The sequence below is a fragment of the Pan troglodytes genome, chromosome 6 (genome assembly GCF_028858775.2).
Source record: "Pan troglodytes isolate AG18354 chromosome 6, NHGRI_mPanTro3-v2.0_pri, whole genome shotgun sequence".
In the NCBI taxonomy this organism is placed as follows: Eukaryota; Metazoa; Chordata; class Mammalia; order Primates; family Hominidae; genus Pan; species Pan troglodytes.
The window spans coordinates 81,247,067-81,268,430 of NC_072404.2; the positions used below are offsets into that span (position 1 = coordinate 81,247,067).

The 21,364-nt window shown below is 47.0% G+C and overlaps 2 protein-coding genes across 18 annotated transcripts in view; one reads left to right on the forward strand and one right to left on the reverse strand.

Moving 5' to 3' along the window:
• LOC751032 (uncharacterized) overlaps nt 1-21,364 on the forward strand; it is a 341,389-nt gene that overhangs the window by 202,303 nt on the left and 117,722 nt on the right. For all 16 annotated transcript variants that reach the window (XR_010158493.1, XR_010158494.1, XR_010158496.1 and 13 more), the window contains exons 21-22: nt 3,280-3,463; nt 6,519-6,607. Coding sequence is in view for 10 of the 16 variants with exons in the window: in XM_063814431.1 (XP_063670501.1) it covers nt 3,280-3,463; nt 6,519-6,607 (273 nt within the window). In the remaining 6 variants the exon portion in view is untranslated. The remainder of the gene's footprint in view (nt 1-3,279; nt 3,464-6,518; nt 6,608-21,364) is intronic.
• LOC739094 (speedy protein E12) lies at nt 10,805-19,439 on the reverse strand. 2 transcript variants are annotated; one of them, XM_016957881.4, is made up of 7 exons: nt 18,707-19,439; nt 17,516-17,734; nt 16,432-16,490; nt 15,122-15,207; nt 12,465-12,708; nt 12,238-12,342; nt 10,805-11,403 (listed from the first exon to the last, which is right to left on the reverse strand). In XM_016957881.4, exons 1-6 carry the CDS (start codon nt 18,834-18,836, stop codon nt 12,283-12,285), a joined length of 798 nt encoding a protein of 265 aa, XP_016813370.3. In that variant the 5' UTR covers nt 18,837-19,439; the 3' UTR covers nt 10,805-11,403; nt 12,238-12,282. The 2 variants fall into 2 exon arrangements, with proteins under 2 accessions (XP_016813370.3, XP_063670543.1); XM_063814473.1 differs by having other exon boundaries at nt 10,805-12,342.

Genomic DNA, 21,364 nt, shown 5'->3' on the forward strand with positions numbered 1-21,364 from the left:
GAAACACACCTACTGTGCCCCACATATTTTTCCAAATACAACTTAATTTAGCCTTCACGACAACCCTGGAGTGAAGGATCATTAACTTTATTTCATAGATGTGGAAACTGAGACTCAGAGGCAGGAAATGACCTCCTTCTGGAGGCTGCAAATTCTTTGATGCTCCTTTGATCAACAGGTGGGAGCTGGCCAGAGGTGGTGGCTCACACCTATAATCCCAGCACTTTGGGAGGCCAAGGTGGGAGGATTGACTGAGGCCAGGAGTTTGAAACTAGCCTGGGCAACATAGCAAGACCTCATCTCTACAAAAAATACACAAATTAGCAGGGTGTGGTGGTGCACACCTGTAGTCGCAGCCACTCGGGAGGCTGAAGTGGTAGCATTGCTTGAGCCCAGGAGGTTGAGGCTGGAGTGAGCCATGATCAAGCCACTGCTCTCCAGCCGAGGAGATGGAGATAGACCCTGTCTCAAACAACAACGAAAAAAATAGGTGAGGGTCAGCCAGGCATGGTGGCTCACGCCTGTAATCCTAGAACTTTGGGAGGCCAAGGTGGGAGGATTGCTTGAGACCAGGACTTCAAGACCAGCCTGGGCAGCCTAGCAAGATCCCATATATCCAGGCCTCATATAATCCGCCCACCTTGACCTTTCACTTAGCATAACATCCCCAAGTTCAATCATAGTGTTACAAGTGACAGGATCTCCTTATTTTTAAGGCTGAATTAAATACTCCATTGTATGTATATATCACATTTTCTTTATCCATTCATGTGCGGATGGACATTTTTTTCTTGCTCCTTTAAAATAAGTTCACTATCTATTAGACTGGGCAACGTGGCAAGACCCCATGTCCACAAACAATAAAAACGATTAGCTGGGTGTGGTGGTCTGTGCCCCGTAGTCCCAGCTACTCAGGAGGCTGAGGCAGGGGAGCACTTGAACCTGGAAGGTGGAGGCCACAGTGAGCCATGATCACACCACTGCACTCCAGCCTGGGTGGCAGTGGTGTCTTCAAGAAAGAAATAATAAAATAAAATAATTTCATCATTTATCTCACCTAAATATGTATTCTTGAATACTATTGTTTTGCCTGGTCTTTTTTTTTTTTTTTTTTTTGAGACGGAGTCTTGCTCTGTTGCCCAGGCCGGAGTGCAGTGGTGCGTTCTCGGCTCACTGCAAGCTCCGTCTCCTGGGTTCACGCCATTCTCCTGCCTCAGCCTCCCGAGTAGCTGGGACTACAGGTGCCCGCCACCACGTCCGGCTAATTTTTTGTATTTTTAGTAGAGACAGGGTTTCACCGTGTTAGCCAGGATGGTCTCAATCTCCTGACCTCGTGATCCGCCTGCCTCAGCCTTCCAAAGTGCTGGGATTACAGGCATGAACCACCGCGCCCGGCCCCCGTTCTCCTTACTGGGTATGTTAAAATTATTTCTTTCAAAGGAAAAGGCTGGTCAAAGTGCAACGGTCTTTACAACTAATTGATCACAACCAGTTACAGATTTTTTTGTTCCTTCTCCACTCCAACTGCTTCACTTGACTAGAATAAGGGAAAGAAAAAAAAGAGGAAAGAAAGAAAATGCTAAACTATTTAATCTGGGCTAGTAAATAGCCAGAAAGAACTTTATAAAAGTGAAATATACAAAATGACACTAGTATGTTTAACTAAAGGTCTAGTTATGACACTTAAATTTGCACATGTTATAGATAATATCAATATAAAAACTGATAGCATGGTTCCATTTTTAATAAATATATAAATATTTTAAACTTTCTAGATCTAAAGCTTAAGGACTATGGAGTGGATCTCATTGAAGTTTCAGGCAATGGATATGGGGTAGAAGAAGAAAAGTTCGAAGGCTTAAGTAAGTTAACTTTTTCTAATCCTATTATAAAATAATTGGGCCACATGTCTTAGAATTTTGAGTAACACTGTCTTGGGAAACACAAAAACAGTTTTTTTAAAGCCAGTTACTAGATATCATGTATATTTATTGTTATAGCACTTGAAATATCTTAGTCCTTACTTTATACTCTCTTTCAGCTCTGAAACATCACACATCTAAGATTCAAGAGTTTGCCGACGTACCTCAGGTTGAAACTTTTGGCTTTCGGGGGGAAGCTCTGAGCTCACTTTGTGCACTGAGGTGATAAAATATTTTTATCCATTCACTTGACCCCTTAGAAAAACCTCTCTGAAAATTAATTGGAATCATTATTATTTACAATTTTCTGTCTCAATATCTCAGCTTCTAGCTTCTGAATTCTGTTTTGTCTCACTGCCAATCTAAGTCCTAGTACTTCTGAAATGTGAGCAATAAATGAATGAAATGAAGCAAATAGTATTGTTAAAAAAATTGGTTACCCTTATTAGAACAGTAACTTCTCAATTTGAACATAACATATAGGTAATAAATGATAGTTACCATTGGTTTTCATTATCAATTTTTAGGGAAACATTTCACCAAAGCACTACTTAATTATAGCACAGATACTAAATTTTTATAAATAACTACATGCACACACACACACACACACACACACACATATATATATACATACATATATATATATATATATTTTTTTTTTAGAGTCACACACTGTCACCCAGGCTGGAGTGCAGTGGCACAGTCTCAGCTCACTGCAATCTCTGCCTCCCAGGTTCAAGTGACTCTTGTGCCTCAGCCTCCTGAAGAGCTTGGACTATAGCGTGCACCACCACTCTTGGCTAATTTTTGTATTTTTAATAGAGGTGGGGTTTTGCCATGTTGCCCAGGCTGGTCTGGAACTCCAGGCCTCAAGTGATCTGCCCTCCTTGGCCTCCCAAAGTGCTGGAATTACAGGCACGAGCCACCGCACCCTGCCCTACATATACATTTTAATTATAATATCTTTTGGATTCTTTAAAAAAAAATTTTAAAAATTTTAAAACATTCTTTAAAAAAATTCTTTTAAAAATTTTTGTTTGAAGAGTAATAACAAAACAAATCTCTGAGAATCAATAAATCTTGAGATCATTTATGGTTTTGCAATTCAACCTGAAAAACGAAGTCAAAGTTTTTATCAAAACAAAGCATGTTTAGTGCTCTCTGTCTCACTGTCTTTTAGATGCCAAACCTTAGATTTTATGATGACTCCTCAACTGTTAGATCTCAGTTATCTCAGAGGGATCATCAGCTTTTTAAGAAAGTTTTGAGAGAAAAGCAAGTGAAGAAAAGAGTAGTCAGTGCCCAACATCACGGATCTCTCACTGAACACACCATGCCTGGTATTCTCTCACAGCGATGTCACCATTTCTACCTGCCACGTATCGGCGAAGGTTGGGACTCGACTGGTGTTTGATCACGATGGGAAAATCATCCAGAAAACCCCCTACCCCCACCCCAGAGGGACCACAGTCAGCGTGAAGCAGTTATTTTCTACGCTACCTGTGCGCCATAAGGAATTTCAAAGGAATATTAAGAAGGTACAGTAAATTAATCTCGGTTTTCAAGAGTATTGGTTAATGCACATGAGCAAAAGATTTTACTAAAGATGTTTATTCTTCAGTTGATTCTCTTCCCCTAATTTATTGTGAAATGCTTTATTTGCATTTCTCATTAAAGACTTAACTTCAGGGTGATTTACTTTTTTCTTTTTATCACATAGTGTTTATTAGGACTGGGAAACATAGTGAGACTCTGTCTCTATGAAAAATTAAAAAAAAAATTGACTGGGCATGGTGGCATGCACCTGTAGTTCCAGCTACTTGGGAGGCTGAAGTGGGAGGATCACTTGAGCCCAGGAACCTGAGACTGCAGTGAGCTATGATTGCGTCACTACACTTCAGACTGTGAGACAGAGTAAGACCCTGTCTGGAAAAATATATATACATAGATATACATTTTCTTTATTTTTTATTTTTATCTTTTTTTGAGATGGAGTCTCACTTTGGCGCCCTGGTTGCAGTGCAGTGGCGCGATCTCAGTTCACTGCAACCTCCACCTGCCAAGTTCAAGCGATTCTCCTGCTTCAGCCTTCTGAGTAGCTACCATTACAGGCACGCGCCACCACGCCCAGCTAATTTTTGTATTTTCAGTGGAGACGGGGTTCCACCATGTTGTCCAGGCTGGCCAGGCTGGTCTCGAATTCCTGCCCTCAGGTGATCCGCCCACCTCGGCCTCTCAAAGTGCTGGGATTACAGGCGTGAGCCACCATGCCTGACCTTATGTACTTATATTTTTATGAGAATATTTCTCTTGGTTTTCTGATAAATGAGTTACTGGAACCCTTATGAATTTGAATGCAAATGAAAACAGCTAAATGTTATAAATTGTTGTGTTTAAAAAGCAGATTATAAAACTGTCTATATTATATGATTACAGTTTTATGAAAACAAAACAACGGGCCTAAATGTGTATAGTATAAAGACTGGAAGAGTCAGCACTTCCATGTTCTCAGCGGTTATCCTTGGATGTGAGATCTCATGCACTTTTTGCTCTCTTCTTTGTGCCTTTCCATTTTGCATGCATATTTCTTATAATCTAAAAAGTTACTTAAACATATGCAGCTAAAAACTTTTTTTACTTGTAAAGCATTCGGTGCTAATTTTAACTTTTTTTGTTTAGACGGAGTCTTCTCACTCTGTCGCCCAGGCTGGAGTGCAGTGGTGTGATCTTGGCTCACTGCAACCTCCGCCTCCTGGGTTCAAGTGATTCTCCTACCTCAGCCTCCCAAGTAGCTGGGATTATAGGTGTGTGTCACCACACCCAGCTAATTTTTGTATTTTTAGTAGAGATGGGGTTTCACCATGTTGGCCAGGCTGGTCTTGCACCCCTGATCTCAAGTGATCTGCCCACCTCAGCCTCCCAAAGTGCTGGGATTTCAGGCGTGAGCCACCACGCCCGGCTTTTTTTTTAAAGCTTTTTTGTAAGTCAGCCAGCAAGAACACAGGAGGAAGTACTCAAATCTCCCTTACACAGCTGGGGGCTATGTCAGGTTTTATAAGCGTAGGGTAATGAGGTGTGATTTGATTGGATCTTGCAATAAAGTAATGCTGGGAGGTGTGATCTGACTGGATCCTGCCATGGGGTGACACCAAAACTCAATGTGATTGGATCCTGGCTCCTGCCTTGGGGTGTCTGGTTCTTAAATCGGTCCGAGCTCTTCAGGCTGAGCTCTTAGGTTCCACTCCACGGTGGCACGCTTGGTTAACCTGGGCATGCACAGGGTACATGACCTTCAACCTGCGGGTCGATGGCAATTGAAAAACAACTGACAACTTCATTACATAAAAGTTGAACTGATTCGGGTGCGGTGACTCACGCCTGTAATCCCAGCACTTTGGGAGGCCAAGGCAGGTGGATCACCTGAGGTCGAGGAGTTCAAGACCAGCCTGGCCAAAATGGTGAAACCCCGTCTCTACTAAAAATATAAATATTAGCCAGGCGTGGTGGCGCACCCTTGTAATCGCAGCTACCCCAGAGGCTGAGGCAGCAGAATGCTTGAACCTAGGACGTGGAGGTTGCAGTGAGCTGAGATCGTGCCATTGCACTCCAGCCTGGGTGACAAGAGTGAAACTCCATCAAAAAAAAAAAAAAGTTGAACTAGATTTGGTCTGATGCAGTTACAGATTTACAAACCGCGTCCCACCCTCCTGCCAACACCTTCCACTCCTCATTCTTTAGGGATTAGGGATGGAGGTCATGCTTCTGTATCGACTTCATGCTGACCAGGGGCACTTAGTCCCCTAAAGTGAGAGGAATGAAACTCTTGGGCTTCTGAGTTCAGATGAGTTCTGGGGTCACCCGGAGTAGCTTGAAAGGCTGGTATTGTTGTAATACAAGCTGAAGGTGGAAGTGTTGGATCCTGGAGGACAAACAGCTCACCATCCATTTAAATAAATAGGACCAAAAAGTAACAGAACAGTGGCCACGAGGGGCCCCAACAGAGGAAGAAACCAGGTGAGGTGTGGTATAGTGGACTCGACTGCCTTCTAAATCTCAGTGGTTGTCCGGGTGCGGTGGCTCACGCCTGTAATTCCAGCAAAAGAAGAGCCGAGGCAGGGTGATCACGAGGTCAGGAGTTCAAGACCAGCCGGGCAAACATGGTGAAACCCCGTCTCTACTGAAAATACAAAAATTAGCCAGGTGTGGTGGCGTGTGCTGTAGTCCCAGCTACTAGGGAGGCTGAGGCAGGAGAATTGCTTGAACCTGGGAGGCGGAGGTTGCAGTGAGCCGAGATTGTGCCACTGCACTCCAGCCTAGGTAACAGAGCGGGACTCCATCTCAGTCAATCAATCAATCTCAGTGGTTGAACTACCCTTGATATGGTTCAGCTCTGTATCCCCAACCAAATCTCATGTCAAATTGCAATTCCCAGTGTTGAGGGAGGGACCTGGTGGGAGGTGATTGGCTCATGGCGGCTGACGTCCCCCTTGCTGTTCTCGTGATAGTGAGTGAGCGCTCATGGGATCTGGTTGTTTAGAAGCGTGCAGCCCTCCCACTTCACTCTCTCTGTCTCTCCTGCTCCACCATGGCCAGAAACGTGCCTGCTTCCCCTTCGCCTTCTGCCGTGATTGTCAGTTTCTTGAGGCCTCCCCAGCCATGCTTCCTGTACAGCCTGCAGAACTGTGAGTCAATTAAACCTCTTTTCTTCATAAATTCCCCAGTTTCCAGTAGTTCTTTATAGCAGTGTGAAAACAGACTAATGGACCCTTCTGGTTGAAGGAATGTAGCCATTCTGCTTGTTTAACTATTTCCTTTCTGTTCATCTCTATTTCCCGGGAGGTGTTTATCCAAGTGCAATAGGAGATATTGGTGACTGCAGAGTCCCCTCAGTGTTCTGCTAGTAAATAGTTGAAGGTTGATCAGTGATCTCCAGCATTTTCAGTCTGGCATGGAAAAGCCCCCATGTAACTGGTAAAGGTATCAGTAAGCACCAGGAGGTATCTAAATCCACCAGGAGCCATAGGCATCATGTTGATGTCCATTTACCAGTCTTCCCTGGCAAGATTCTCTGAATTGTACTGCCTTGGCCAAAAGAGGTATGGGAGGGGCTGGGCACAGTGGCTCACGCCTGTAATCCCAGCATTTTGGGAGACCAATTCGGGTAGATCATTAGAGGTCAGGGGTTCAAGACCATCCTGGCCAACATGGTGACATTCCATCTCTACTGAAAATACAAAAAGTTAGCTGGGTTTGGTGTTGGGTGCCTGTAATCCCAGCTACTCGGGAGGCTGAGGCAGGATAATCACTTGAACCTGGGAGGAGGAGGTGGCAGTGAGCTGAGATCTCGCCATTGCACTCCAGCCTGGGCAACAAGAGCGAAACTTCGTCTCAAAAAATAAAAAAAGAAGTCTGGGTGTGGTGGCTCGTGCCTGTAATCCCAGGACTTTGGGAGGCCAAGATGGGTGGATCATGAGGTCAGGAGTTCAAGACCAGCCTGGCCTAGATGGTGAAACCCTGTCTCGAGTAAAAATACAAATATTAGCTGGGCATGGTGGCACACACCTGTAATCTGAGCTACTCAGAAGTCTGAGACAGAAGAATTGCCAAAACCCGGGAGGGAGAGGTTGCAGTGAGCCGAGATCGCGCCACTGCACTCTAGCCTGGGTGACTGAGCAAGACTCCGTCTCAGAAGAAAGAAAGAGAAAGGAAATTCCCCAGGGAAGTACCTCAGCTTATTTCATGAAGAGGTACTGAAGGAAGCAGAGGCACGTGGAGGACTTCCCCACCTCGTGCAGCTATTTGGGCCATGGCGTCTGAAATGTATTATTTCAGAGTCACCCCTTTGATGACCTTGGCAGTGGACTGCAGTCATCTGTTTAGGCCTTTCCATGGCCCGTGTCAGTGCCGGTATTTCTGTCTGTTGCACATTTGATTTCCTTGCTGTTGGCATTTAGAAGGCCCCCTGTTTCCCAGATCACACCACGGGCATGGACTGCAGAGATTGCGTCTTGTGAGTCTGTAGAAACAGTCAAGGCCTTGTCCTCTCTTAGGTCCAGAGCTCAGGTTAATGCAGATTTTCCCAGCCGTCTGTGCTGAAGTCCCTGTGGGGAGGCTCCCGGCTGGTTTCCTGTAGGTAGACAGCTACACATCCTGCCCTTCATTGGCTTCTTTTCATGAAGCTCCTGCTGTCTACAAAACATGTCTCCCTTTTCTTCTTGAACCACATCTCTGTTATTGAAACTCTAGAAGTCAGCGAGGCACAGTGGCTATGCCTGTAATCCCAGCGCTTTGGGAGGCCAAGGTGGGCGGATCACCTGAGGTCAGGAGTTCAAGACCAGCCTGGCCAACATGGCGAAACCCTGTCTCTAATACAAATACTAAAATTAGCCAAGCATGGTGGCCACTGCACTCCAGCCTGGGTGACAGAGCAAGACTCTGTCTCAAATAAAGAAAGAGAAAGTATCATGCTTTTCAGAGTTCTGTGGGTTGTTATAGTGAATTATCAAACCTGAGGACGTGGTGGGAACCTCCAAATTTGCAGCCAGTTGGTGAGAAGTACATGCGGTCTGTGGACACCCAAGCTTGCAGCTGCATCTGAAGCGAGGGCAGCCTAGCGGGGGCTGGTGGCCTTAACCTGTGGCATTTGATGTAACATCAGGGAGTTGACATCAGAATTACGTCACACAGGCCAGGTGCAGTGGCTCATGCTTATAATCCCAGCAATTAGAAAGGCAAGATAAGAAGATCGCTTGAGCTTGAGTCTGAGCCCGCAGTGAGCTATGACCGCACCACTGCACCCCAGTCTGGGTGACAGCACAGGACCCCGACTCCAAAAATAAAAAAGAAAAATCACAAAGAATTGCATGGCAGAGTGCCTGCCTTTCACAGCTTGAACTGTTGCAGGAACTTTCTTTTTTTATTTCTTTCTTTTTTTTTTTTTTTTTTTTTTGTGATAGAGTCTCACTCTTTCACCCAGGCTGGAGTGCAGTGGCACGATCTTGGCTCACTGCAGGCTCCGCCTCCTGGGTTCACACCATTCTCCTGCCTCAGCCTCCGGAGTAGCTGGGACTACAGGCGCCTGCCACCGCGCCCAGCTAATTTTTTGTATTTTTAGCAGAGATGGGGTTTCACCGTATTAGCCAGGGTGGTCTTGATCTCCTGACCTCATGATCCGCCCACCTCAGCCTCCCAAAGTGCTGGGATTACAGTCCTGAGCCACCGCGCCTGGACTTTTTTTTTTTTTTTTTTTTGAGAGGGGTTGGGGAGACATTTTCTCTGCTAGTGATTCTCCTGCCTGGTCTCGAACTCCTGCTGGGATCACAGGCGTGAGCCACCACGCCCAGCCACCTTTAGAGTTTTCTTACCACCTGGTTTTCCTCTCTCAATATCTTTCTCTCATTTCCTGCTTTAAAACTCTAGCTTGGGGTCTGGGCACAGTAGCTCATGCCTATAATCCCAGCAGTTTGGGAGACTGAGGCGGGTGGATCACTTGAGGTCAGGAGTTTGAGACCAGCCTGGCCAACATGGTGAAACCTTGTCTCTACTATTTTTACAAAAGTTAGTCAGACGTACAGGCGGGTGCCTGTAGTCCCAGCTACTTGGGAGGCTGAGGCAGGAGAATTTGGTGGAACGCAGAGATGAAAGTTGCAGGGAGCCGAGGTTGTGCCACTGCACTCCAGCCTGGGAGACAGAGCGAGACTGTCTCCAAAACAAACAAACAAACAAACAAAAAAACCCTGTAGCTTGGGATCAGCCTTCTCTTCTGTTGTTTTTCTTTAAAAAATAAAAATTAAAAATAGGCTTCAAGTGATCCTCCCGCCATGACCTCCAAAACTGCTGGGATTGTAGGTGTGAGCACTGCACCCAGCCTTATGTTTTTTTCTACATAAAAAACAGCACAGGATTATCTTCCAAAGCTAATAAATATGTTCAAATAACCACAACCCCATTAAGGAAAAATGTCACTTGACAGCAAATAATCAATCCAGACCACAATATGATCACACTCACTGTGAAGGTGAGAAAAGTTCATCTTTATTATGTTTCCCCAAGAGATGCACTGCACTGTTCTCTTGAAAACACACAGCTCGTGTCCTCCTTTAGAACACACATCCTCTTTAAAGTAACATACAAACATGCCAAAACAAGATAAAAAATTCCATCTGAATTCTCACATTTCAAACATACACTAAATATCAAATAAAAATTTATTTTTACAAGAATTTAGGAGAACTACCACATAGCTATAAATGTAATATATATGTTAAATAAGTATCATAGATAAAAACCATGCTCCCTTCAGCAGCACGTGTAATAATACATACCAAGATTGAAAGGTAAAAGATTTAGGATGAAAAGAATCCTCTCTTAAAAAGGAAAACAAAATTATATGTATGTGTATACAACAGTTATAACACCCATCACACAGCTTTATAGAAACAGCATCTATTCAAAAATACCAGTATTTCCAAAATATTTAAAATAATATTTAAAGTAATAATAATATTTAAATAAATATATTTAATAAATATTTCAATAAATAAAATAATATTTAAATAATTCTATACCCATGTTTTTCAAAATAAACCAATAAAATAGATAGTATATATTAGACGTGTTAGTATATATATCTGAGACATGTTAAAAATCACAACTGAATTCTCACAATTCAGTCACAAACCTAAACAGCAAATAAAAATTTCTATCACCAGAATTATGTTTTTTTCTGGTGGGGAACTACCAATAGCTATAAATAGAAGAGATTATTATGGAAGTATCATAGATAAAAAGAGTGCTCGCTTCAGGAGCACATATAATAATACAGAAAAAAATTTAAAGATAATAAAAGATTTAGGATAAAAAGAATTCTCACTTAAAAATGAAAAGAAAATTATCTTTATGTATATATAACAACTATAACTCTCATCAAAAAACTCTACAGGAACAGCATGTTTTCAAAAGTACAACAATTTCCAAACTATTTGAAATAAACCTATTAATAATTCAATGGCCAACATTTTCCAAACAAACCAATAAAATGCATAGTGTGCATGAAGCTATCTGTTACAGTCTGTGGCACTCATATTTCACAAAGAATTCTGTGCCAATCTGAGCCCCTGCACTGTGCCTTCAAATGCTCCTGGACTGTGGCAAGCAAGTCCGTAAGAAACAGGACCTCCAGGTTCCGTCCCAGGGAGGTTGGCATTCAGCAATATAAAAAGGGAGGTGGCGCCGCAGGAAAGGGTGGAACTGGAAACACTCCTGGTTTCTTACTTTTCTCCAAGGACTCCTAGAAGTACCCCACCCCACCCCTGCTCCTTGGAGGACAACGTGATCACTGTATTCAGCTCTGTCAAGAATGGTCCAGGTTCTTCTAGATGATCTGCACAAATGGTCCCTCTCCTCCTTCCTGATGTCTGCCATTAGCACTGGAATAAAGTTCCTGCAGAAAATCCACATCTCCCCTGGGTCCGGTGTTCTGGAAGTGAGAGAGACAATGTCACACCTCAAGGAGGCAGCTCTCTAGACAGGAAGGTTATTCACGTCCCATGTCAAGTCTAGCTAGAGTTCAGAGCAATTGAGAAGTGCAGTTTTATCTCCTGCCTTTCATTCTATACCCTGCTTCTGAACCATCGTGTTCAACTGTGAAACTCACACTTTGGTGACCCTGACTCCAAAACTTAATACACCCAAGGTCAGCCCCAGTGCTCTGCTTCATAGCAAGGACTTTGGGTGGGTCTTCCCAGGGAGTAGGGCACCCTCAGAGAATGTGGCTTTGGACTTCGTCACAGCTGGGGCCTTTTGTGTCACTTCAGATCTAAACTTGTAACCGTGCTAGATCTGTTTCTAATGTGACAACATCAGGAACCACGAGTCCAGAAGCCTAATCCATAATCCTCCCTCCTCATGACGAAGTCTCATGCTCTGTGCTCAACATGGTTAGCTGCACAAGATGTAAACCAAAGCTTCACTGAACCCTCGACCCAAATCGGTAACTCAAGTGCGTCAATCATAATGAACCTCCCCGAACTCAGTATTTATGATTATTTTTGAGGCACGGTCTCAGTGCAGTGGCAGGATCAGGGCTCCCTGCAGCCCCGACCTCCCAGGCTCCAGCGATCCTCCTGCCTCAGCCTCCTGAGTAGTTGGGAGTAGAGATGCCTCCCACATCGCCTGGCTAATTTTTGTATTTTTGTGGAGAGGGGATCTCGCCACGTTGCCCAGGCTTGAAGCCAGATCAAGCAATTGGGTTCCTTGGATTTCCGAAATAGACCCCAATATTCTGCCTTTACCCCGGAGGATGCAGATGTACCTTCTCTCAGGCCGATGACCTCAGGCCTCCATGGTCCCTGGAGCTCTAGGAAAGGTGGGCGCGATCTCGCGCCCACACCCAGTGCTCTGGGTCATAAGCCTGGATCTGGAAAAACAAACGCGCTTTGAGAAGACGGGGACTCCCCAGGATACCCCTCTCTCCCCTCGTCCAGCCTCCAGCCCACCCGATTCCTCCCCACATCCTCCACGTCCCCAGGCCCCACCCACCTCTTCCAACTCCTCCAGGGAAACCCAAGCCCTGCAGTGCATGTAACAGAAGAAGTGGAACCGATGCTTCCGGAACAAGGCTATCTGAGAGCAGTTCTTCCTGGCCCTCGGGTTCATGTAACGGCATAACTGGAACCAAAGCTCATGGAGCAAGGATATATGAGAGCGGGTCTCCTCGTACAGGAAGCAGATGATGTTTTGTTTGGGGGCCTCGTCGTCCTCCTCCATGTCATTGGCCAGATAGCTGAGGACAGAAATCAGGTTGCTGCTCAGGGGCACCACCAGGAGAGACCTCCGGCTGAGGTCAGCTTCCCAGAGAGGAAGGTAAGGGACCGTCCCTAGCTCAGGACTGGCACCCACCCTGCAGAGAGCCATGCCTTCCTCAGGAGGGCTCTGCTGGACAGAGACCTGATCAAGGGCGTCTCCCACTCCTTCAGGATGGAGACAAAAACCCAACTGGTGACCAAGAGTGGTGGCTTATGCCTGGAATCCCAGCACACTGGGAGGCCGAAGCAGGAGGATCACTTGAGGCCAGGAGTTTGAGACAGGCCTGGGCACCATAGCAAGACCCTCGTCTCTATTAAAAATATAAAAAATACGCCAGACGCGGTGGCTCATGCCTGTAATCCCAGCGCTTTGGAAGGCTGAAGCAGGTGGATTGCTTGAGACCAGGAGTTTGAGACCAGCCTGGTCAACACAGAGGAACCCCATCTATACTAAAAATACAAAAATCAGCCTGGTGTGGTGGCACACCCATTAGTCCTAGCTACTCAAGAGGCTGAAGCATAAGAATTGTGTGAACCCAGGAGGCGGAGGTTGCAGTGAGCCAAGATTGGGCCCCTCCATTCCAGCCTGAGAGACACAGCAACTCTCTTGTCTTGATAAATAAATAAATAAATAAATAAATAAATAAGTAAATAACTGTCCAGTTGTGGTGGTACAGCCCTGTAGTCGGAGCTAATCAAGAGGCTGAGGTGGGAGGATCGCTTGAGCCCAGGATATGGAGGCTGCGGTGAGCTATGATCTCACCACTGCACTCCAGCTTAGGGGACAGGGCAAGTCTGTCTCAAAAAAAAAAAAAAAGCAATTGAATACACTGATATTTTGCCAGGACCCTGCCTTCTACAGGCATCTAGTCAAATGGGACTGGGAGTAATCAGGGGAGATGACCTAATCCCAATGTCACATTATAATAGGATGTAACTGGTGAGCTACGGGCATGCAGAAGTTGGAAGATGAGGGAAGGCATCACAGAGGCTGTAGGGTGAACCGACTTCAAGGAATGGGTCCTTCCCTTCAGAACCACATGTGTGCGGGACACCCAGACAGAAAACACAAATGCAAAGTCAAGTGGAGGGCATTTGGAAGGAGCAGTGAAGCCAAGCCAGGAAACACCAAGATGGCGAGCCAGTGTGGTTGTAGAGATTGTAGAGAGGGTGGAATTGGCACTGTGGACCCTGGCCTCGATAGAGAAAGACATCAGCTAAGGAAGTTGTTCAGGTGGGCGGTGAGGTTGTCGTGCTTTGGAAAGATGTTCAGGCTGCACTAGGAAGCCCCTTGGCTTGGGGAGAGACTCCAGGAGACCCCAGCAGGGAGCATTTGACAGTGGATTCGAGTGATGCAAGGGGGACCTGGACTGTGACCTCTGTCACGGGAACCTGGAGGAGGTTGATGGCTTTTGCGGTTGATGTGGGAAGGAGAGAGAGAGAAGAACCGGAAACGTCTGCTTGCTGGGGGAAGTGTCATGTCCGCTCCTCCGCTCCTTTTCTTCTCCCCTTAGGAGCGGTTCATGGTTCCTTTTGTTTTTTGTTCTTTTTTTTTTTTTTTTTTTTTTTTTTTGAGACGGAGTCTCATTCTGTCGCCCAGGCTGGAGTGCAGTGGTGCGATCTCGGCTCACTGCAAGCTCCGCCTCCCAGGTTCACCCCATTCTCCTCCCTCAGCCTCCCGAGTAGCTGGGACTACAGGCGCCCGCCACCACACCCGGCTAATTTTTGTATTTTTTTTTTTTTAAGTGGAGACAGGGTTTCACCATGTTAGCCAGGATGGTCTCGCTCTCCTGACCTTGTGATCCGCCCACCTCGGCCTCCCAAACTGTTGAGATTACAGGCGTGAGCCACCGCACCTGGCCTGTTTTACTCTTTTATTTGTACACTGGCATTGGAGTTTGTTTTGTTTGCCTGTTTTTTTTTTTTTTTTTTTTTTTTTTTGAGAAAAAGTCTCACTCTGTTGCCCAGGCTGGAGTGCAGTGGCTCAACCTTAGCTTACTGCAACCTCCACCTCCTGGGTTCAAGGGGTTCTCTTGCCTCAGCCTCCCAAGTAGCTTGGATAACAGGTGCACACCAACATGCCCGACTGATTTTTCTATTTTTAGTAGAGACGGGATTTTGCCATGTTGGCCTGGCTGGTCTCAAACTCCTGATCTCAGGTGATCCGCTTGCCTCGGCCTCCCAAAGTGCTGGGATTACAGGCCTGAGCCACCACGCCCAGCCTGAGTTTCTTTTTAGAGACAACAGTCTAAGATACTATAATCCTGTCTTTTTTGTACACAGAATAAAGAGGACAAATAGGTGAAAGAATAAAAGAAAGGCTGCAATCCCACTTCCCCCGCTGTCCCAGGGCATTGGATATTGATGGATAGGAGGCAGCAAACCACTCACAGAGCCAGGAAGAAATGAATGCGTTGGTATTGCCAGGAGGGGAGGCCGGCCCGGCTGAAATACGCTATGACCATAGCCAGGAGATACTGATGGAGAGAAAGGAACACAGAGAGGGAGAGGTCACATCTTGGGAGAGGAAGATTGTGGAGATAGTGGAATGGGGGTCTGGGGAGGGGTTGCCCATCAGAGAAGGGACCTCAGCATTGGGGTGACTGTGCTCATGTGGAAATTGCGGGGTGGAGGGGTATTCGAAGGTCGGATGCAAATCCGAGAAGCCGGAGGAAGGGTTTTCGGTGATGCTCCCAGGATGGTGGGCTCCGATGGGATCTTGGGAGGGGGTGTGTCTAGGTCGGCTGGTGTCAGGAGGGTCTTTTGTGTGCCAGGCAGAGAACTGTCCCAAGGAGCTGAGAGTAGAGGGCCCAGGAGCTTCAGGACTGCAGCCAGACTGTGGCCCAGGGCTCAGATCCCAAAGGACCCATAGGAGAGGCAGAGGCCACTCATTCACTCTGCAAGAGACCAGCAGAATCCTGAGGGAGATGCTGACAAATCATAAAAAGACAAAGAATAGCCGGGAGTGGCAGCTCAAGCCTGTCATCCCAGTACTTTTTGAGAGGTGGAGACAGGAGGATCATGTGAGCCCAACAGTTGCAGAACAACCTGGGCAACACAGCGAGTCCCTGTTTCTACGAAGATTTCAAAAATTAGTTGAGCATGGTAGCATGTGCCTAGTCCCAGCTCCTCAGGAGTCTAAGGAAAGAGGATTGCTTGAGCCCAGGAGTTAGAGTGAGCTATGATCATGCCACTGTACTCCATCCTGGGGAGCAGAGCTGGACTCTGTCTCAGAAAAACAAATGTGTGGGTGCCAAGACTCAAGACCATGGGAGCTGGTCGGACACAGTGCTGATGTCCGTAATCTCAGCACTTTGGGAGGCCAAGGCGGGTGGATCACCTGAGGTCAGGTGTTCGGGACCAATCTGGCCAACAGGGCAAAACCCCGTCTCTACTAAAAACACAAAAATTAGCCAGGCGTGGTGGTTCACGTTTGTAATCCCAGCTGCTTGGAGGCTGAGGCACGAGAATCGCTTGAACCCAGGAGGCATCAGCTGCAGTGAGTCAAGACCGAGACACTGCCCTCCAGCCTGGGCAACAGAGCAAGACTGTGTCTCACAAAACAAAAACAAAAACAAAAACAAAAACTGTAGGAGCATCTGGTGGGAGGGGGTGGAGGGAGAACTGTGGGTTTGGAAGCTGCGCCCTCCCCCTGGCCGTGCGTTAGAACAGGAACACAGTTACATAGAGAACAACCTTACCTTGTCCGACACCCTCAGATCTTTGTCCCAGGCCAGGAATCTTTTAATGACAGGATCCTCTGTGATTAGAGAGCAGATATCAGCGTGAGAAGCAGGACAGGGTTTCCGTGGGAGCAGCAGGGCAGTGAGGAGAAGTGTGCCTCCCGGGGGAAAGTCTCAGGATTGTGGCCGCGGGTGAGGTGGATGGGAGAGGGGAGAATGACTTTCACTGGGCAAGGGAGAGAGGCTCCTGCTCTGAGACTCCCCTGAGAAGAGGCCGAAGGAGGCCCTGGGTGTGAGAATCTACAGGATGTAGAGCTGGGAATCAGCCAGGACCCCCTCCAGCAGACACGGAGGGACCACTGCAGAGTCATAAAGGAATTCCCATCATTTCCTCATGAGGCAGTCACACATCAGGGTGTGACCATGGCCTTGGTATCCCTCACTATGGATGGAAACACTTAGGTTTAGAAAAGTCAGTAAGAAACATTAAGTTTCAGAGGGCACAGCTGAAACCACTTTTTTGATTTTGTTTTTCTTTATTTGATTTTTATTTTTATTTATTTATTAATTTATTTTGAGACAGAGTCTTGCTCTGTGGGCCAGGCTGGAATGCATTGGCCTGATCTTGGCTCACTGCAACCTCTGCCTCCTGGGTTTAAGCAATTCTCCTGTCTCAGCCTCCCGAGTAGCTGGAACTACAGGGATGAGCTACTGTGCCCAGCCTTGGTTTTTCTTTTGACGCAGACTTTTGCTCTGTCACCCAGGCTGGAGTGCAGTGGTGCAGTCATAGCTCACTGCAGCCTCAAAGTCCTGAGTTCAAGCAATCCTCTTGCCTCAGCCTCCCAACGTGCTGGGATCTCAGGCGGGAGCCACAGCGCCTGGCCCAAAACCAAGCTTTCTTATCCCAAGCACCGACCTTTATCAAGTCTACCTAATCCTCTGTTGTCTCCTAAGTGTCCCTCATGAGTGATCACTTCAGAGTCCTCCCGCATGGAGAGCTCACCCACTGGGGCATATTTTTCCCATTGGAAAAGTGTGGTTATTGGAAGTTTCCTCTTTAGAAAGAACAGGATTGGAGGTGCTCTCTGGGGTGTCCTCCTACCAAGCAGCCTGTTGAAGGCCTCGTAGTACTCAGGGAGCACGAGCGACACTCGCCGTCGCTTCGCCTTCATCTTGAGGCCACACAGCGTCTCCGCCACCCAGGTCTCCTCAGGCTCAGGGGTGAGCTCCTGCTCTGGCTCATCGTCAGATTCATCCAAACACTCCCTCTTCCTTTTCCAGCCAAGGGACCTACGTGGGGGGCTGGGATCTACCCCAGGGGCTGAGTAAAGAAACCAGGCCACCGTGTAATGCTTCTGCAACTGATCACGTTAGACCCCGACCCCAAACCCCAAACCACTCTCCATCCTCCCCAGCCTCGCAGACTGCTGGCTTCTCCAAGCCACCATTCTGACTTTCTCCTCTGCTCAACCCCATGTGCCACTCCTTCCCCTCCCCATTCTTCCCTCTCTCTGTCCTCAGAACACTGCCTCATATCCTTCCCTGGTCCCTGGCTCTCTGAATCCCTCTTTTTTTTTTTGTTTCGAGACAGAATCTTGCTTTGTCACCCAGGCTGGAGTGTAGTGGTGCAATCTCAGCTCACTGCAACATCCATCTCCCGGATTCCAGTTATTCTCCTGCCTCAGCCTCTCAGGTAGCTGGGATTACAGGTGCCTGCCATAATGCCCAGCTCAATTTTGTACTTTTACTAGAGACAGGGTTTCACCATGTTGGCCAGGCTGGTCTCAAACTCCTGGCCTCAAGTGATCCGCCTGCCTTGGCTTCCCAAAGTGCTGGGATTACAAGTGTGAGCCACTGCACCCAGCCTGAATTTCTCCATTCTTCCCACACACCCTCCCCAGGTTCTCCTTCCTGACCTCTGACCCTTCTTTTTTTCTTCCTTTTTTTTTTTTTTGAGACAGCATCTCACTCTGTCACCCAGACTGGAGTGCAGTAGCACGATCTCGGCTCACTGCAACCTCTTCCTCCCAGGCTCAAGTGATTCTCCTGTCTCAGCCTCCCAAGTAGCTGGGATTATAGGCACACACCACTACCGCCTGGCTAATTTTTGTACTTTTAGTAGAGATGGGGTTTCACCATGTTGGCCAGGCTGGTCTTGAACTCCTGACCTCAGGTGATCTGCCCGCCTCAGCCTCCCAAAGTGTTGGGGTTACAGGGGTGAGCCACCACGCCTGGCCCCCTTCCTTCATCTTAGTCAATCGTATGCCACCTCTTCTTCCTCCAGTCCCCTCACCTGATGGTCCCGACACTTCATCATCCACCACCTCCTGGAGGGGGTACCCTGAGGTGCTCCGCTGGGGGCTCTGCTCTTCCTGGGGCTGCGGTTGATGGCTCATGATGATCTTTCCCAAAATCTGTCCCATCTCACCGAACCTAGTCTCTGTTCTGTCCTTGGTCTTCTTCTGGACACTGCTGGGATCCAGAAGAGTGTGTTATCAATTCTCGAGGCTGGGAGAAGTCAGGAGTGGAGAACAGCTCTGAGAAGTTACTGTTGTCCAACTGAACTGCCAGGTGCCGACAGAGTCCGGTCCCTCCAATCAGGAAGGTCGGAATCTCTGATGTCATCGTTCATGCCAACCTGGCAACTAGTTTGAACAAAAACACATGTAACTGCCAGGCTGATCTCTTGTCCTGGAGATCCTGGGTGAATGGTATCTCCTGCCACTGTCCCAACCTCAGACCACTGTCCAAAAGCATCTTCAGGGTCTCCGCATCCCTCTGTTCCCTGTCCCAGCAGAGGCTGTGTCCTCTCCGCTCAAAGCTTGAAGCGTATTGGGGTCTCCTCTTCTCTGTACATGCCCGTTTCAGAGTCCGGTCTGGTGGGAGAGGGATCAGGATGGGAAAGAAAAGTAGGGTAAGCAGAAACGATGAAACCTTACAAGAGTGAGATTATCATGTACAAGAGATCCCAGGAACATTGACTTGATGAAAAAGTCACATCAGAGCACTCAATTTGGCAGAGCTTTTCTGCCGAATGTCTACTGACATTCACTGTCCGAGATTCTGTACTGGGGGTACACGCGTCCTCTGCCCTAAGGCATCTTTGAGTCCAAGAGATATTTTGAGGACTGGAAATCATAGGAAACTGCCCATGAGTTCACACATATTTCCAATGGTGTCCCCAATTTCAGGGAGTCCACGGATCACCTAAAGCCAGCCCCTCCAGTTTGGCTAAGAAACTCTATATATCAAGTTTTGTATCATATGTATTGCTCTTAACTCAGAAAATTCCACCATTTTTGGCAGTGGTTTATTTATTTATACCATTGAAGGAAATGGTTTATTTATGAATCTATATTATGGATATTCTATAAGATACTGGGTGTACAAAAAGACTAAGTCGAAAAATCTCAGCTGTGCACAGTGGCTCATGCTTGTAATCCCATCTCTTTGGGTGGCCAAGGGAGGAAGACTGCCTGAGGCCAGCAGTTCAAGACCAGTATAGGCAACATAGCAAGAGCCCATCTCTAAAACAAAACAAAACAAAACAAAACAAAATTAGCCAGGTGTCGTGGCTGGCACCTGTGTTCCAACAACTTGAGAGACTGAGGTGGCAGGAGGATTGCTTGAGCCTAGGAGTTAGGGGCTGCGGTGAGCTGTGATCGTGACACCGCACTCCAGTCTGGGCAACACAGCAAGACCTTGTGTCAAAAAAATTCTTTTAATTAAATATAAAAGAGTTTCATGACATTCAGAGACCATCCAAAGAACCTGTGGGTTCCGGCCAGGCACAGTGGCTCACACCTGTAATCCCAGCGCTTTGGGAGGCCATAGCAGGTGGATCGCTTGAGGTCAGGAGTTTAAGAGCAGCCTGGCCAACATGGTGAAACCCCATCTCTTCTAAAAATACAAAAAATGAGTCAGGCATGGTGGTGGGTGCCTGTAATCCCAGCCACTCAGGAGGCGGGGGCAGCAGAATGGCTTAAACTTGGGAGGCGGAGGTTGCAGTGACCCAAGGTTGCACCATTGCACTCCAGCCTGGGCAACAAGAGCAAAACTACATCTCAAAAAAAAAAAAAAAAAAAAAAAGAGAACCTGTGGATGAGTTCCCACATGGCTTCCTAACGGGCTGCGGCTCTCCTAGGAGTCTCTCGCTCATGGGAAAGGCACAAACTGAATGCGGAAGGAAATCCCATTGCTGTGGAAGTCCCATTGTTAGGAAGCTCTGCTTTTCTGGAGTTCAAATTTGCATTCATGACGCTTGAAACCGTCAGAGCTGGGTGTGTCCTCCTACAACAAATCACTTTACTCTCTCTCTCTCCTAGTTAACAGGCTTTCAAATATTAGAACATCCATGTTCTGACCTCATTAAAATTGCTCTTTTGTGGAATGAAAAGCTCTGATTTAACCCGTCTTTAAGCCTGGTATGCATATTCCTCTCTGTTCCGGCCACCTTGTCTAGACACACTACACTGAGGCAGTGCCCATCTTAGATGATGTTGATACATTGTCAAAAAATGGGCAAACCAGGTGCGGTGGCTCACACTTGTAATCCCAGCACTTTTGGAAGCCGATGCCGACAGATAACCAGAGGTGAGGAGGTTGAGATCAGCCTGGCCAACATGGTGAAACCTGTCTGTTTTTCTGTAAAAATACAGAAACAATGAGCTGGGCGTGGGAGTGCACTTCTGTAATCCCAGCTACTTGTGGGGCTGAGGCAGGAGAATCACTTGAACCGGGAAGGTGGAGGTTCCAGTGAGCCGAGATCACGACACTACACTCCAGCCTGGGCGACAGAGTGAGACTCCGACTCAAAAAAAAAAAAAAGTGCCAGACAGCCCAGGTTTGGTCTGATATGTTCAGAAAAAAGCAAAACAGTCACCTCTCACCTTTTCTTTTCCTGCAATGATGCCGTTTAATACAGCAATGGCTGTAGGTATGCTGCAGAAAT

Bases quoted from the DNA above. Each gene is read 5' to 3' on its own strand.
- LOC739094 (XM_016957881.4), bottom strand. From the start codon at position 18,836: ATGGGACAGATTTTGGGAAAGATCATCATGAGCCATCAACCGCAGCCC. The intron at 16,491-17,515 runs GTAGGAGGACAC...CTCTAATCACAG, and splicing joins GGCCTTCAACAGGCTGCTTG to AGGATCCTGTCATTAAAAGA. The intron at 12,343-12,464 runs GTGGGTGGGGCC...TTGTTTTTCCAG, and splicing joins CCCTGGAGGAGTTGGAAGAG to ATCCAGGCTTATGACCCAGA.